Source organism: Abramis brama (genome assembly GCF_963993115.1).
Source record: "Abramis brama genome assembly, chromosome: 16".
Classification (NCBI taxonomy): Eukaryota; Metazoa; Chordata; class Actinopteri; order Cypriniformes; family Leuciscidae; genus Abramis; species Abramis brama.
This window is the reverse complement of record NC_139978.1, coordinates 22,951,312-22,967,569: the sequence shown is the minus strand read 5'-3', so window position 1 is coordinate 22,967,569 and position 16,258 is coordinate 22,951,312. Positions and strand designations below refer to the sequence as shown.

The following is a 16,258-nucleotide window of genomic DNA, read 5'->3' as shown; positions in this document are numbered from 1 at the left end:
AGCACATAAGTTATTTTTTATAAATAAATTGGAAAAACCCAATAAAATCCCATATGAAAATCTTGAGGGAACCAGTGGTGAATTAGTCTTAGAACACTATACTGCTTTATGCAATCCCAGAAAAACATGACTGCATTAGTACTACTCAACAACTGACGCATCTCTGAACTTATAATTTTTTCCAGACCATTTAAAACTGAGCAATTATTATTGATATATCATCACAGAGTCAAAACATTGTTTTTTGTGTGTGTGTGTGTGCTTTTGGTTCAAACACTATAAACAGAAACACTCTCACATTCACAAACATGCGCAGGAATTTTCTCTGGGCTCTGCTTGCAGTGTGATAAGCATTTGAATTCCATGAGCACATCAGTGTATATTGCATCCTTCTTATATAAAGGACAGGACACTGGGAAATTGACTAGGAGGGTTGCCTTGGATACGGCTGCCCCTTAAAACACTCACAGAACTGAATACCAAATAGACTTGGAGAGCCTATGACAGTAAATGAGATTGGCGAAGCAAATAAAGCGACGGGGCGAGATTAAAAGAGAAACACAAGGAAAGTCAGAATTGTTTTTATTAATTTCTGTTAAGAAAGATAACTGCTTTGATGTTGTTGAATATTGACAATAAATAAATAAATGTGCTGTCTTCATACACGTTTTATCTTATTTAGGCTAGCACAATTCCTCAGCACACATTATAACAAAGTTAAAAAAAGAAAAGAAAAAAAAGAATATATAATCACTTTCTCCACCTCTGAAACAAATTCCTTTTCAGCTGATGTCATCTAGGCCGCACTGGCTATTGGTAAATATTAACCAATAGCCAAATAGTTTTAGGCAATAAGCATGTTTTAGGCCACTGTTTTAGCCTGTCTATCTTGCCTAGAGTTAATGTTGTAGGCTAATTTAATGTTAAAGTTAACATTAATGTAGATTACGGCAATTGCAAACAACGACATATTTACCATGGATTTATACATTAAGATACTACGTACTGAAGGTGAACTTGTCCTTCCAACTCCACATCCTGGTCAAAAAGCTTCCTCATAAGTGGGTACTGGGCTGGCAGTGTTTGAGGAAGAATGTAGTGTTTTTAAGGAAGTTGTGTGTGTTTAGGAAGTGTTAGGCCTAGGTGTTTTTTTATGAAGTTCTTCATAATTGCTCTATTCTGCTATGGAACTGCCACTTTCACAATCTAATACATTTCCACTGGATAATAATTATATCCCACCCTGCACATTGTTGTTGTTGTTGTTGTTGTTGTTGTTGATGATGAAGAATAATACTGTTCCACTCTATAGCCTATCAAACTACAGATGTAAAATGAGAATGTTGTGTCATGTTGACTCTACAGTTCTCTAAAGATGGAGAGAGAGTATGTGAGGGTCAAGACTAGGACTCAGCATTACTTTGGCTCTACTTCAGAGGGCTTTATTACAAGGGTAGGTTTTTTTTTTTTGGGATAATAACAGGATTTTAGAGGTTTTGGTCTTGGTCAGGGTTTTGTGACAGGGTCAAAGCTGGCCTAAGTCTTGGTGATGTGGTTGACAATTCCTCTAATTCAAGCCAATAAAATGCCAGCAGGGTAAAAATACACACACAGCCCTCTGCACAGTGCACAGGACGTGGGAGAGAACTCCACGCTACGCCAGTAACTGAATCAATCGGATTCGGCGGAGTCTACCGCCCCTTGTGGTGAAATGTGAGTACTAAATGTCTGCCTGGACATACTGTCTAGACATCTCTCTTTCTGCAAATTAATGAATACATTAACAGATTTGTTATTAATAATTGTACAACGCAGTCCTCTGATAACTATTAATAGAAATATATTTGAGTATGAGTACATAAACACACAAAATACTTTTCTATGCGATGTAATACACGCCTTCTGTGTCATGAGATTCATCTCTGTTTGTTATGCGGAACTATAACGTCAACGTTGTGTTTCTGTAGGACAATTATTTGGTGCGGACTCAGCTGGCAACCTTCATCCTGGGCGAAGAGCTGCAGGTAAATATTTAACTTCATAAAGCATCCAGTGGATTACATCCTGTTGAAACATGACAAATCAACCCAAACTCAATCAGTAATTGTCGTAAAGCTGCCGGTTTTCGCTGATATCTCGCGGAATAACTATGAATTCAGAGGCCAGCACTGCAGCTAAAGCTTATCGTAAAGCTAACGTCAGGTGACCATTGTCGCTTCCTTTAACAGTTTTGTTATTTTTCTATTTATTGTTTGGCTGATCTATGTCTGGTTTGTCTGGCAGGGATGCTAAATTATTGAGAAAATGTCGTCGTCTGTAAGCTAACTGTTATGTCATACAAGACCCGTCATATTAGCAAATCAGTGTTTGTGGTGATTTTTTAGCGTCATATGATTTCAGTTCCTTTTTTTAAGAGACACGCACATTATCACTAGCTAAAATCTGTCTTTTAAGGTTTTTAGTGATTATGTAACTAAGTAAATGCCCCATTAAACTGATGAACAACGAATGAACTGACAGCTGTCAAAACAGACGCAGGAAACTGAGACTGCCTCAGTGTTCACGTTCACTTATTTTACGTCAGGGTTATTATAGTTAAATGAAACTAAGACAAAAAAAAACATTTTGTTACTTTACTTAAAATGAATGTTAACCGAAATAAAATATATATAAACACTTACTATTATATTACAAAATGTATTTATTTCAACTAGTTTGCGAGATTTCTCATTTTCATTTAGTTTAACTTGATGCACTAAAATAACTAAAGCTAAATTTAAAACCAAAATTAATAAAACTGATAAAAACTAATAAATATTACAAAAACGCACAACAAAATTACTAAAACTTTAACTAAAATTAAAATGAAAACAGAATATATATATAAGCCAATCAGAATATATGGGGATTATTAGGAGGCCATGATGGACAGAGGCCAATGGGCAAATTTGGCCTGGGGTTTTTTATGACCACAAAGAGTCAGGACCTCGGTTTAACGTCTCATCCGAAGGACGGTGCTCTTTGACAGTATAGTGTCCCCGTCATTTTACTGGGGTGTTAGGTCCCACACAGACCACAGGGTGAGCACCCCCTGCTGGCCTCACTAACACCTCTTCCAGCAGCAGCCTGGTTTTCCCAGGAGGTCTCCCATCCAGGTACTAACCAGGCTCAACCCTGCTTAGCTTCAGTGGGTAGCTTCTTGCTACAGGGTGATATGACTGCTGGCATTGATTAAAAACGAATTAATCAATGATAATAAATGAACTGTCTTAAATGGATCTGATATGCTATGTTGTTTTAATTTCCCCATGGTGTAGTTTGAATATAATTTTTTTTTGATGCTATTACAAATAATTTGTAATGTTTTTGGAGGGAAAACATTGATTAATTTATTTATGATGTGGAATGTTTAATGAAATTTATCATTTTCACTCTTTGTATGGTAAATTTACCTTAGAATACTTTAGAAACTCAGGCATGAAATAGATTAAATAGAAATAATAGAAAAGAGTCGATAAACTGTCATTTGTAAAAAAAATATTGAGAATATATGACTTGCATCACAAAGCTTTAGCTTTACATCACTGATGATGATTAAATTATTTTTATTTATTTTTTGCAGTGGGTGGAGGGATGAGACGCTCTCCTGTGATCGGTCAGGATGCGAAGGAAGCAAGCAATGGGGTGGAATCCTCTGATTCTCTTAAGGCCTCTGATTGGTCAGGATCTCATGGCTTCACCCTCCAGGGGATAAAGTTCATTGACGGGGCTGATTTTGAGCCTCACATGGAGACGCCTGCCCTGTCAGAGACTCTCAAACACACACCTCACCACATGGACTCATGTAGAGACACACACACACTCCAGCCACACACAGATCACTCAGAATCACAGCCTACAGAGTCACTGGTTCAACACTCCCAGTACACACATATTCCAACTGAAGATGGCACAGACGAAGACACGCTCTCCAGTGAGACCGAACTAACACACGGCTGCTCTAAAAGAGAACTGGAAGAGTGGAGAGCGGAGGAGGAGCAGAGAAATAAGAGTGACGGAGAGGTGAACAATGTCAACAAGAGAGATATCAAGCAAAGGAAAGAGACGCTTATTTCTGTACAGGTAAGAGGTTAAATCGAATGTTTTTTGGTACTCATTCAGTCACATACTGATATATAATGTAATAATATACTAACTTAATATTAATAATATTAATATTATGAAATGTGTTAATTACTTTAATATTGATAAATAATTTCTATAAATTAAATTATATCTAAATTTAAGGTGTTAAATGAATCTATGCTTTGCTACTCAAATTAAATACCAATATGCAATATAATAAATACTAACCTAATAATACTAATTAAATATATTATTAAAATAATATTTAATAAATACTAATCTAATAGTACTAAATCATATATTTTTATATAAATTAATAATAAATAATAATTCCATTTAATTAATTAATAATTACAAAATTAAACTTTGTCCAATTTTTGTGATGCAAATATCTGTTGCTGTTTATCTTGACCTTCTTAATAAATTCACAGCCAGTTGAAGCACTCTCAACTGAACACCCTCCCACTCACTCTGAACCTAAAGAATGGTCTAATCCCGATTCGTCGGATGAAGTCCAACCAAATACTTCCATTTCTCCTGATGAGGCCCCTCCCCTTGTTCCAGCCCCTCCCCCTGACCAGGCCACACCCCCTCTGCTGCCAGACCTGGACGATTCTCCATGCCCAGCTCACGTGATGGCGGAGGTACGTGTGCGTTCTGTCCCAGAGCGAGATCGAGTCGTGCGTGGCATGCAGGACAGTAAAAGCCTGGATGAGATCAGTGGGGCGTGTGGGGGCGGGGCACGTGGAGGCGGAGCTAGAGGAGGCCAACCGGAAGGACGCAGAGCCACCATATCCAGCGCCCTAGAATTGGAGGGAACCGTCAGCCATGATGGAGATCTTACGCACTTCATCGCCAAAAATCTTGAACAGAAGATTAAAATGAGCTCGCGGCCGAGTCTGGATACTGATTGTGAGTATATGAGGGTGTCAAAAAACAGTTTTGATCTGTTACAATGCCTTTGTCGTCAGTATCAGTGATATTTCAACTTTGTATGACCACTGCAGCAGACTGTTCTGGGCCTGTGGTACGTGGTCGTGGCTCTTTGCGTCGTCCGGCTGATATTCCGCCCATTGACCCATCAGTGCTGGAAGACCTGCATAAACACACACAGGATGTGGCTCAGAGTGTAGAATTGATGCTGCGAAGCCTCAGTGGAACTATACAGAATGTGAGTATTACTCTGTATCAAATACAGCCACCCAAGAAAGTACTTGGACACTTAAGCCACAAAATATAAAAAAAAAGTGCAATCTGCAAACAAAAGATGCTATTTCTTTTTTCGAAACTAACATAGCCATTTTTTAACCTGTTTTTACCCAACTGCTCTCAAGGTGATTTTTATTGGCTGTATGAAGTCAGTTCCACTCAACTTCACACTTGCCCTTTTTCCACTGACGTGATTCCGGTGCTGGTTCCTGGCCCATTCGCGAAATGCTCCAAAGAGTTCTACCACAGAAAAAAAAAAGCCACTTCAGGGTCAGAAAAAAATGGTTCAGCACCAGTCCTAAATACTTGCTGGTCTGGAACCTGGAAGAGATTATGTCAGTGTAGAAAAATGTTTTTTCATGGCGGTTGGCTATGTAACTACTGTTAACATCTGCAAGGATTAGTTCTAAACTAACTAGTTTGATAACAAAAGTCTTCACTGGTGATCACTTTTGTCATTAAATAAGTTAAAAAATATATATATATTTACACTGTATATTATATTTATCAAACACACAGTAAAAACAGGTATATTGTGAAATATTAGAATTTAAAATAACTGTTTGCTGTTTTAATATACTTTAAAATGTAATTTTAAATGCTGCTCAAGAAAAAAATTCTTATTATCCATGCTGTGTGTGTGTGTGTGTATATATATATATATATATATATATATATATTTATATACATTGATCGAAGTTATCTGTAGTTATAGGAATCTGATCACAATCTACAGTCTCTGATCACAATGTAGGTCAAATTTTTTGCAGAAAACAGGAAATCCTCAAACTTTCAAGCTTTTTCAGTGTCCAAATACTTTTTGGGTCACTTTTTATGTAGCTGACCCTCATTCCAACCAACTTATGCATTTATACAGACCTATGAAGTTGAAATACACGTACTGTTATGAATGAAAATCTCCTTTCTCTTCAGATGACTGCATTAAGTGTGGGTTATATCCAGACATACAGAGATTCTGTGGACAGTTTGGGAGAGTCAGTGGACATGAGTATAAAGGTGAGAGTGACTTTTAGTTATCTTGTCAAGGGGGGTTTTTAAATTTTATTTTATTTAGTTTTTTTTATCTGTGTGTGCTTGTTTATGTGTTTCCAGGGAATGTACACACTCATGGCACGGTGTGAGGAGCTGGATCGCTCCATGCAACCTATACATACTCTAGCTGCTCAGATCAGAGACATCAAACGAACCCTTGATGCCCTGGAAACCATCTGCAAGTAACTATGGCAACAAACCACACCCCCTAACCGAGTGAGGACCCCGCCCTCTGCAGTCATTCTGCTACATACTGTGCAATGGAACCATTTAGCTAATTATAATGTTTCCTAGCAAGGCTCTGCAAGTGCTCGCCCCCTTAGAGACAGCTTGGTTCTTGCCCTTCCCCTCGGAGACCACATCTGTAAGCACCTCTTTTTGTTGTGGCTCATCCCCGCTATAAAGATCGCCGGCAAAACAGCATTGACTCCTCCTTGTGATTCATGCCGTCCAACATCCTCCACATGACCACAGGAAGTGTCATTGGTGGCTTTTGGGCAACTGATTGGTGTTACCATTGCCCCTGTTTATGAAGTGAGTGAATGCACGTATCGGTGAGTGTTTTTACAGATTGCGTCTATTTGCAATGGCCTCAAATTTAAGACAGAGTAGAAGTGTAACACCAATATTTGCCAGTATGGAAGCCATGCTCTGTGTGTATTTGTTCCACTTGGACGTCTGTGTTTCTGCAGGATGGATGCTATGCATCCCAGATCAGTTCCAAAATATTTTCTGATATCATTTCCTTACCCTCATGCTGTTTTAAACCTGTATTACTTTCTTTCTTCCATGGAACACAAAAGAAGATATTTTGAAGAATGTGCTGATTGCTCTTTTCCATGCAGTTACAATGAATGGTTATTGGAGAGTTAAAGCTTTAAAACAGATGCAAAATACCATAACACGTGAATAATGACTTACTTTTTGGTCTGTTTCTCACACAAAGCTATTGTACAACTTGGGAAGAGTTGTGCACACATCACATGGACTACTTTTATGGTTCTTTCTTTCATGTCTTTTTTGAAGCTTGAAAGCTTGAGTCTCCATTTAATAATTGCATGGAAAGGATGTTCTTCAAAATATCTTCTTCTAAGAAAGTCATACAGGTTTGGAATGACATGAGGACAATTAAATGATGCAAACATTTTTAATTTTTTGGATGAATTATGCCTAACACAAGCACCGTATAGGCTTGTCTATGAATTTTAGACTCTTGATTTCCATATTGAGAGTCATGACAGATGTCCCCTTAATTGATTTGCAAGTGTTTACCACTAGAAAATTAAAAATCAGAGGAAGGTGAGGAGAGATCAGAGGTGGGCGTGAAAAAAAACAGGATGGATGAAAGTTATTTTTGAAAATGATCTTTACCTTTCTCTGTTTGGCCCTGTTTAAACCGTCTCTCTCTATCTCTTTATTGCTGTCTTGCTAACTATAACCCTGATTTGTCCAACAATCTGTCATTAATGTGTATTTTAAATTATTATATAAACCAAAATAAATTTGCTAGAATGATCTACTTGATTTTTTTGTGCCTCTTTTTTCTACATTTTTAGGGTTAAAATAGTTTGTTGCTCTTTGACATACATTTGTGTTCTTTTGCGAGTTTTCTCCTTTTGCAGAGTCCAAGTTACAGCTGGATCCTGATCTGCACTCTGATTCAGGGCTAAATTATCATGTTTGTGTGTGTGTGTGTGACAGAGAGAGAGAGAGAGAGAGAAGAGAGAGAGAGAGAGAGAGAGAGACATTGTGGATTCACAGATACATAAACGCGTAGATACGCACGTGTTTATTATTGAGTGGGGCATTGTAGTTTTTCTTATCATCCTCCTCTAGTTAATATTTGTTTATTTAATAAACTACCAGATTTGCCTTGTAGTCATTCATATCTGTCAGTAAATGTTTGAAAAGGCTTTACGTTTTCATGACGGAGAACAGTGTTGTTTTGTACAGGCTGCTCAGATTAAGTGTAAACTTGACCGGTTTCTGTTTTTTTCAATGTCAAAGATAAAACGGAGACTAAACATTTGATTAGATTTCAGTTTAGGCAGATAGAGGCCAGTTACACTCCGACCCGTCTGCAGTCTGGACATCTCATGATTGTGATATTACGCAGGTTTGACGTTGTAGCATGTGATGAGCAAATAAATGCAGTTTTTTTTGCCCACGTCTGAGCTTTTTGTGCTATAAGGGTTAATACATACAGTACCTACTACACTAAAGTTCAAGAGTTGAAGGTTTTTTTTTTTTTTTTGAAAGAAGACTCTTATGCTCATGCTCACCTAACAACTGATGCAGTTATTTGATTTTAAAAAAAATACAGTAAAACAGTAATATTGTGAAATATCACTACAATTTAATATATCTGTTTTCTATTTTAATCTATTTTAAAATGTAATTTATTTCTGTGATGGCAAAACTGAATTTTCAGCATCATTACTCCAGTCTTCAGTGTCACATGACCCTTCAGAAATCATTCTAATATGCTGATTTAGAGGTCAAGAAATATTTCTTATTACTATCAATGTGGAAACTGACATTTTTCAGGATTCTTTGATAAATAGAAGTAAAGAGAACAGCATTTTTTTTTTTTTTTTTGTAATAGAAAATGTTTTTTTTAATGATGTAAAAGTCTTTGACTGTCACTTTTGATCAGTATTTTTTTTTTTTAAGTAAATGGTATCCATGATGGAAACAGACGGTATAAACAAGACATAAGGTATAATGACTTTAGTCTTAAGTCTTTTGGATTAAAAGCAGAAACAAAATAATATCATACTTTATCTGTATAAAAATTTATTCGGCACTTAGCTAGTCTGTTTGGACTATTAGTTTTATACAGTACGTTATAGAAGGAAGCTAATTCAAAAAACATTCAGGGGACTATATTTAGATTAAAAAACTGTAGTTATTTTGTTCATTTTCAAGTGCAGGTGATTCAGAACAGATCTGTTCATTCAGTCACATTCAGATTTAAATCCATCTCTGAGATTGTCTTTCACAGAAGCTCTTCTCTCAACAAAGATATCCCTTTGGGTTTTTATAATACAATTCTTTTTTGCAATGAGCAATCAAAGTCAAGGCCAACTGGGGTTCACGAAAGTCCCGTCACACTCCAGCTCCCAAAGCGTCAAACATAATGAAGCTGAAGAGAACCAGCGAGGGGAGAAGGATTACGGGAGTTTTAAGTGCAGAACTTCCACTGTCCACCGGCTGCTTGGTAGGCACTACTGTCACTGGAGTCACTGGAACCACTGGAACCACTGGAAGCACTGTACTCTGACTCTGGCTTATCTCAATCACTGTCTTTACTGTTGGCGATGTTATTTTCTCTCTGTTTTCTAGCACCGTGTCTGATTCTTGATCTGCTGCTGCACCCTCCAAGGCTTCGAACCACTGGCAGCGGAAGTTCTTCTTCCAGAGGTCAACGCAAGCAGTGGGAAGCTCTCCCGTGGCTCGGACGCCCTCTGCCCCGTTTGGGAGCAGCATAAAGTGGGCCGATGGAAGATGCAGGTATGTGGGGTCCTCAGGTTTCTTCCGCACACAGCGTCCACGGCCCTGACACAGTAAGACTCCACAGAGACGTGCTGCTGTGGTCACATTGACAGCGTAAGGGCCGAGAACCTGACGGACGTACAACCCAAACTCTGAGCAGGATTTCTGTTGGAGGCATTTATGCAGATATAAAATAAATATCATCAATCATACTTAGCCATACTTATGGCTAATGAAAAGCATTAAGATAGGATATACACTTTTTTTTACGATTCAAAAGTTTGGGGTCGGTAAGAGTTTGTAATGTTTTTGAAAAAAGTCTCTAATGCTCACCAAGGCTGCTTGATCAAAAATACAGTAAAAACAGTAATATTGTGAAATATTGTTACAATTTAAAATAACAGGGTTTTTTTAATAGCAATCTGTTTGAAAATTGTATTTATTTCTGTGATGCAAAGCTGAATTTTCAGCATCATTACTCCAGTCTTCAGTGTCACATGACCCTTCAGAAATCATTCTAATATGCTGATCTGATGCTCAATGTGATTGATGTTGAAATCAGTTGTGCTGCTTAATATTTTTGTGGGATACATGATTATTTTCTTTAAGAATTCTTTCGTAAGTTTTGAAAGAGAAATCTTTTGTAACATTATAAAAATCTTTATTGTTACTTTTAATCAATTTAATGCATCCTTGCTGAATAAAAGTATTAATTTCTTACTGACCCCAAACTTTTGAACGGTATTGTAAATGGACAAATGATTAAATGATTACCTGTGTTTTAACTGCTAAGGATTTTTCCCATATAACGACTCCAGATGCTCCCATAGCAGCACTCTCTCCAATTGTATTGACCAGGTCAGTCTGATACATGTACAATACAGAGTAACAAAGTTCATAGTCAGTATACTTAACAGCCATCTTGGTCATTCAATTACAATTACAACTTGTATCTACTTGGGGCAAGACTGAAATCTCCAAAAGTGTTTAATGTTTAAATAACATTTCAAATCAGGAATACAATCAGACAACTATAGTATCATAAATTGTGCTTCTTTAGGCCAAATTGAGGCAAAAATTATTTTTTGAGGGCTGATTCACCTAATGTAACATGCAACATACAACAAACTCGTTTATGAGAAAGGTAAATGCAACTTTATATCTCACAATTACAACTTGAGATCTCACAGCTGACTTTATATATCATATTTGCTAATTTATATTTCACACTTGTGACTTCATATCCTGTAATTGTGACTTTATTTTTTGTTTACACTTGTTACTTTCACGTAAATATATCTTGTGATCTATGAATTTTGACTATTTTGACTGGGCTTTGTAGTTACAACTTATACAGTATATAGGCCTACATATGTACATATGTAAATACATCACAGTTCTTTTAATTGTACTTAAAGTTTTTACTCACACACACACACTATTATATTAACTATATACATACTGTCTCAATTAATATATGGCAAACAACTATTTATTACCTCTGAGAGAAAGGCGTTAGAGGATGTGTACACAATCTTGATCATCGGAAACACAGGAAGATCAGAGGTAGTCCCTGCAAGAGCTGCCACTCGTAAAGCCTCTCTGATCTGATTGGTTGCATAAAGCCACGCCCCTTTAGTTCCCTCTGGGAGCTTCTCCAGAGAGAGGACTGGATAAAGGGCACCGCTACGCTTCCACAGCCACATCAGCTCATCATTAAGGGCCATTTCCGCCGCAGGGCACCGTCCCGTATAATTGGCTAATGCTATCTGGGTGGAGTCAAAGTTATAGCAGTTAGGATACGGGGCCATGCCCCATAGTCTCTGTGGGCGGAGTCTCTTCACCTCTCGCAGCGTTTCCATTATTATGGACTGTGCTGCTGCTTCAAAGTCAACCTGACAGGAAATGACGACATATAATCGATTAATACAACAGAATTCAGAATGATAGTCTTTGTAATATCATTATATGTTGTGATTGTCATCACCTGAGACCATTTTTCCACTTCCTCTGCGCTCCAGTCTGGAAAAAATCCCCGGAGAAGTGCCCTCGAATCCACAAGATACTTTGCTTTATTTCCCTTGTTCCTGTTCCACTGAGGTGCCCACTCCTGCCAGCGTAGCACCCCCAGCCCAGGCGCTCCTGTCTGGGGTAATGAAGCTGTCAGGTCGCCCTCAACCCTCTGGAGGTGAAGGTCAAGGCTGCTGTGTTGTGGTAGGCCACCATTGACAGGACAATCCTGCACAGTGAAATATGGGTAAAGTCCTAGCGTGTCCTCATAAAATATTGCAACACGGCCTTCCCACTCCATCCCAAACGCCGCTGGGTTCGGCCGACCCAAGCAGTCTTTATCTGGAACCCCCCACAGCACCAGGAAAGGCTGGCCGGCGAGGAGAGGGGCCCGGGCAGGACCGCAGACACATGCAGGAGCGAAGAGACAGAGACGGAGGAATAGATGAGAAAAGGAGAGGAGGTTGAACGTGTGTTTTCTTCCAGCCATGGAGCTGAGCAAGAGGTTTCAGGGCCCCTCACCCAAAAACTCACACAAAAGCTGCCTTGGAGAGGGATAATGTCTGGAGAGAAAGACAGAGGGTTGGAGAAATCTTTTTGGTGAGGTGCTTATTGCCTTATTTTATAAATACATTTCTTTTGTGAGGATTTGTTGTGTTTATGTCCTTAATTAAAACCATGAATTCAGCTCAACATTTTTTATTTGATCTGCGTTCTCATGACAACAAGGGCATGTTGATCAAGGGGCATGAAAAGGTCAACACCAGGTGTGTGTGTGTGTGTGTGTGTGTGTGTGCGTGTGCGTGCGCGTATACAGACGGTAATAATAATGTAATAATAATGATAGGCTAATAATACTGTCACAGCAAAATTAGCTTGTGTAAAAGTGTGACCACTAGTCCTTGTTTACCAACTAAAAGATAGAGCTGCGACGCTACGTCAGAGGAGACAAAGGGAGACGCTTTGGGATAATTAATCGCTTACAGGATTAATTAGTGCTGCCCACATTCAGCGCTAATCACTCTTTAAAGTGTACTAATACGAGTCTGCAGTTAATAAACTTCTCAACAGAGGGCGCCAGAGCGCAAAGCATCATCTGCGTCTCACATACTAGGGCTTCTCATAACTGGCGCGACATATTTATCGAGGTACTTTGAAAAATACTGGGAAAACATTCTTTTTTTCCATACTCTTCTGTTCGTGTAGGCTTGTCCTTGAAAAAACAGTAGGCCTACCCTGCTGCAAAACCATATTATACTAGCCTAAAATGCCTTAGCTAGTCTGGACAGGCTTGTTTGAGAGGCGTTTTTGAGCTGGTCATACTGAGAGAGAAGCTTTCTGACCAGCTAAACCAGCTGAGCTCTATCTTAGCCGGGCTGGAGAAACCTGCAAACCATATTTTTCAGCATGGTAATTATTTACTTATCAAGAGAGAGAGCAAGAGATTTATCTGTGCTAAACAAGTACAAATCTGCTACAAAATACCACTGTTGTGATATCTACCAATAATAAGCTGTACTAATTCTGCATTAATTTATTATGGGTTAAAAGAAGTAACAATAACTGTTATAACTATTATGTAGGCCTAAAATATGTATTTTGGGGGAGAGAAATTTGTGGCTTTCCATGATAAATGTAACATGTACCCGTTTTACGCCGTAGTGCTCACTCTGAAGTGATTTTGTCCACACAACCATGGCAGATAATAGCCGTGACACACACAGAGGAGAGCCAGTTATATATGTGTAATGAACTGAATGCAAAGACATCTTTCTGAGTCAAATGAGTGTCTTTCTTTGAATAGGCTGTCTGAAATTGAAATTGAAGGACCTGAAATCTTTGCTCACACACATTTAGAAGTTGTGTTGTTTCTCATCCAATTAAACTTGGCAACATTTTGTTGTTGGGTGTGATAGTTTTAGGCCAGTTCCTGCTTTCGAGGAAGCATTAAGGAGCTTTTTTACTACCAATTTCCATCAGATTTATCTAACATTTTGAGCAAAACTTATTTTATTAAAAAAAAAACAATAAAAAACAACAACAACTAAATAAAATAATAAATTCAGTTTGTTTTTTAAACTGATACTTGGTTTGGTTTCCCTCATCAGTTTCCTGAGGAGATGGGATTGTGTTACTCACCTCTGCATTGATGGATCAGGTGTGTGTGCCTGGAGCTCCAGGTCAGAGAATCCAGAAACAAAGGTCAAGATGAAGAGGACTCCTCTGGATGGGTAATAATAAGAAATGAGAGTTTCTGTGCAGGTTTGAGTGTTCGGGTGGCTCAGAACAGGATGCCACAGAAGGGAGAAACTTCAGCCCAACCATGAGGGATGAGAAGACAGGCTGTCCTGACAAAAGGATGGATGAAGTGGCAGAAGGAGGAAATAGAGAGAAAATTAGGCTACCTCACCTTCACCAGGGTAATCTGTTTGTAAGCAGGGTCACCACGGACCATGACAATCACATGATCACCGTAATCTCTTAATCCATCACTCCCTCCCAAACAGCAAACACACCTCAAACACACACATCTACTCAAAAAAGTAAATGCTAAGTAAAGACTGTTTCTTCCTGTTTTCTTTTTATTCTCATACATGTCACGAAACTGAACATTAAGGTTTCATGGATGACCCTCATATCAGAATTTCATATCTCTCCTTTTTTTATCTCTGGTTTTTGCCTTTCTTCTGTTCCTTTTTTTCTCATTTCTCTGTCAGTTCTCCAAAGTCTAATCCCATTTCCTGAAGAGGATCACTGGCAAGATTGCTCACAATTATATCATCCAAACATAATCTGGCATAATCCTGAAGTCTCTATTGTATTACTTCAGATATGAAAAGAGAAGGATTTGTTTTTTGTGCCTGCTGTCATTCTAGGTTGATGGTTTGGTCTTTCTTAGGCCTAGACTGAAATGTGACATTTTTGGTGTCTAAACACTGAGCATTTTTGAAGAGTTAATGAGAGGTAGTTTTATCTTGACAGGGTTGAAAGTGTACAGAATAGAACAGAGAAAGTGATAAATATATACTCTACCATCAAACATTTGGTGACAGTAAGTTTTTTATTTTTTAAATACTTTTATTTAGCAAAGATGCATTAAATTGTTCAAAATGGCCAATACAGACATTTACTATGTTGCAGAATATTTCTATTTTTCTTGTTCTGCTTTCAACATTGATAAGAATAAGAAATATTTCTTGAGCAGCATATCATCATATTAGAATGATTTTTGAAGGATCATGTGACACAAGACTGGAGTAATGATGCTGAAAATTCAGCTTTACCGTCACAGGAATAAATTACATTTTAAAATATATTCAAAATGAAAACAGTTATTTTAAAATGTAATAATATTTCACAATATTACAGTCTTATCAAATAGATGCAGCCTTGTTGAGCATATGAGACTTCTTTCAAAAACGTAATAAATTTTACTGATCCCAAACTTTTGAATTGTAGTGTATATACTTACATTTATGCATTATTTAAATTTGAATTATAATTATATAATAATTATAGTTAGAATAATAAAAACATTTGTAAAGCACATTTGTATTAGCATTTATTGCACTGAATTTAATTTAATTTACAAAAATGTATAGTGTCCAGACAGGATGATTTATATTACTTTGTTAAAATGATATTTAAAACAACGGTTAGAAAACAGATTTTATTTTCGTTTTCTTTATGTGGAATTTCTTTTCTTTTTATTTTGTGGGGAAATTTGATCTTGTATGATTCACTAATTTTTTCATTTGATGTAGGTTTTGTCTATTCTCTGTTTAATCATCTGAAACCGTCCACTAATTTCAGATTCACTTGTGTTTGTTATCTATACTGGATGCTATTTTCTTATCAGTTGTATGTTCATGTTATGTGTGTGTGTGTGTGTGTGTGTGTGTGTGTGTGTGTGTGTGTGTGTGTGGACATGTTTTTCTACACCGGTGGGGACTTAAACCTGAATGCACACAGACTCATGGGGACTCGTGTCACCGTGGGGACCTAAATTGAGGTCCCCATGGGTACAAAAGCTTATAAATCATACAGAATTAGTTTTTTTGAAAATGTAAAAATGCAGAATGTCTCCTGTGATGGGTAGGTTTAGGGATAGGGGCAGTGTAAGGGGATAGAATATACAGTTTGTACAGTATAAAAACCATTACGTCTATGGAGAGTCCTCACAAAGATAGTGCACCAGTGTGTGTGTGTGTGTGTGTGTGTGTGTGTGTGTGTGTGTGTGTGTGTGTGGATTTGTTACCTGGTCAAGGTTCTGTGTGTTTGGCTGTGCATGTTTAGTTGAGATTATCTGTTTGAGGTATCTAAGGTGATGCCTGCTCTCCTGGTCCCGTCACCATGGTAACGGCTC

General features: G+C 37.8%; 2 protein-coding genes across 3 annotated transcripts; one reads left to right on the top strand and one right to left on the bottom strand.

Moving 5' to 3' along the window:
• Positions 1–1,967: 1,967 nt before the first annotated feature.
• On the top strand, positions 1,968–7,906 carry borcs6 (BLOC-1 related complex subunit 6). Of its 2 annotated transcripts, XM_084087476.1 has the most exons (7): positions 1,968–2,024; positions 3,623–4,122; positions 4,557–5,037; positions 5,133–5,296; positions 6,268–6,351; positions 6,448–6,603; positions 6,686–7,906. In XM_084087476.1, the coding sequence occupies exons 2-6, from the start codon at positions 3,634–3,636 to the stop codon at positions 6,571–6,573; spliced, it is 1,344 nt and encodes a 447-aa protein (XP_083943602.1). In that variant the 5' UTR covers positions 1,968–2,024; positions 3,623–3,633; the 3' UTR covers positions 6,574–6,603; positions 6,686–7,906. The 2 variants fall into 2 exon arrangements, with proteins under 2 accessions (XP_083943602.1, XP_083943601.1); XM_084087475.1 differs by having other exon boundaries at positions 6,448–7,906.
• A 1,254-nt stretch (positions 7,907–9,160) lies between these two features.
• LOC311066330 (hyaluronidase-1) lies at positions 9,161–14,375 on the bottom strand. The gene is made up of 5 exons (XM_084087470.1): positions 14,032–14,375; positions 11,870–12,455; positions 11,382–11,777; positions 10,657–10,746; positions 9,161–10,047 (listed from the first exon to the last, which is right to left on the bottom strand). The coding sequence occupies exons 2-5, from the start codon at positions 12,380–12,382 to the stop codon at positions 9,496–9,498; spliced, it is 1,551 nt and encodes a 516-aa protein (XP_083943596.1). The 5' UTR covers positions 12,383–12,455; positions 14,032–14,375; the 3' UTR covers positions 9,161–9,495.
• Positions 14,376–16,258: the final 1,883 nt, after the last annotated feature.

Coding starts and splice junctions, on each gene's coding strand:
- borcs6 (XM_084087476.1), top strand. CDS start 3,634: ATGAGACGCTCTCCTGTGATCGGTCAGGATGCGAAGGAAGCAAGCAAT. Junction 4,123..4,556: donor AGACGCTTATTTCTGTACAG/GTAAGAGGTTAA, acceptor ATAAATTCACAG/CCAGTTGAAGCACTCTCAAC. Junction 5,038..5,132: donor GCCGAGTCTGGATACTGATT/GTGAGTATATGA, acceptor TGACCACTGCAG/CAGACTGTTCTGGGCCTGTG.
- LOC311066330 (XM_084087470.1), bottom strand. CDS start 12,382: ATGGCTGGAAGAAAACACACGTTCAACCTCCTCTCCTTTTCTCATCTA. Junction 11,778..11,869: donor AAGTGGAAAAATGGTCTCAG/GTGATGACAATC, acceptor ATTTCCTGTCAG/GTTGACTTTGAAGCAGCAGC. Junction 10,048..10,656: donor CCTTAGCAGTTAAAACACAG/GTAATCATTTAA, acceptor TGCCTCCAACAG/AAATCCTGCTCAGAGTTTGG.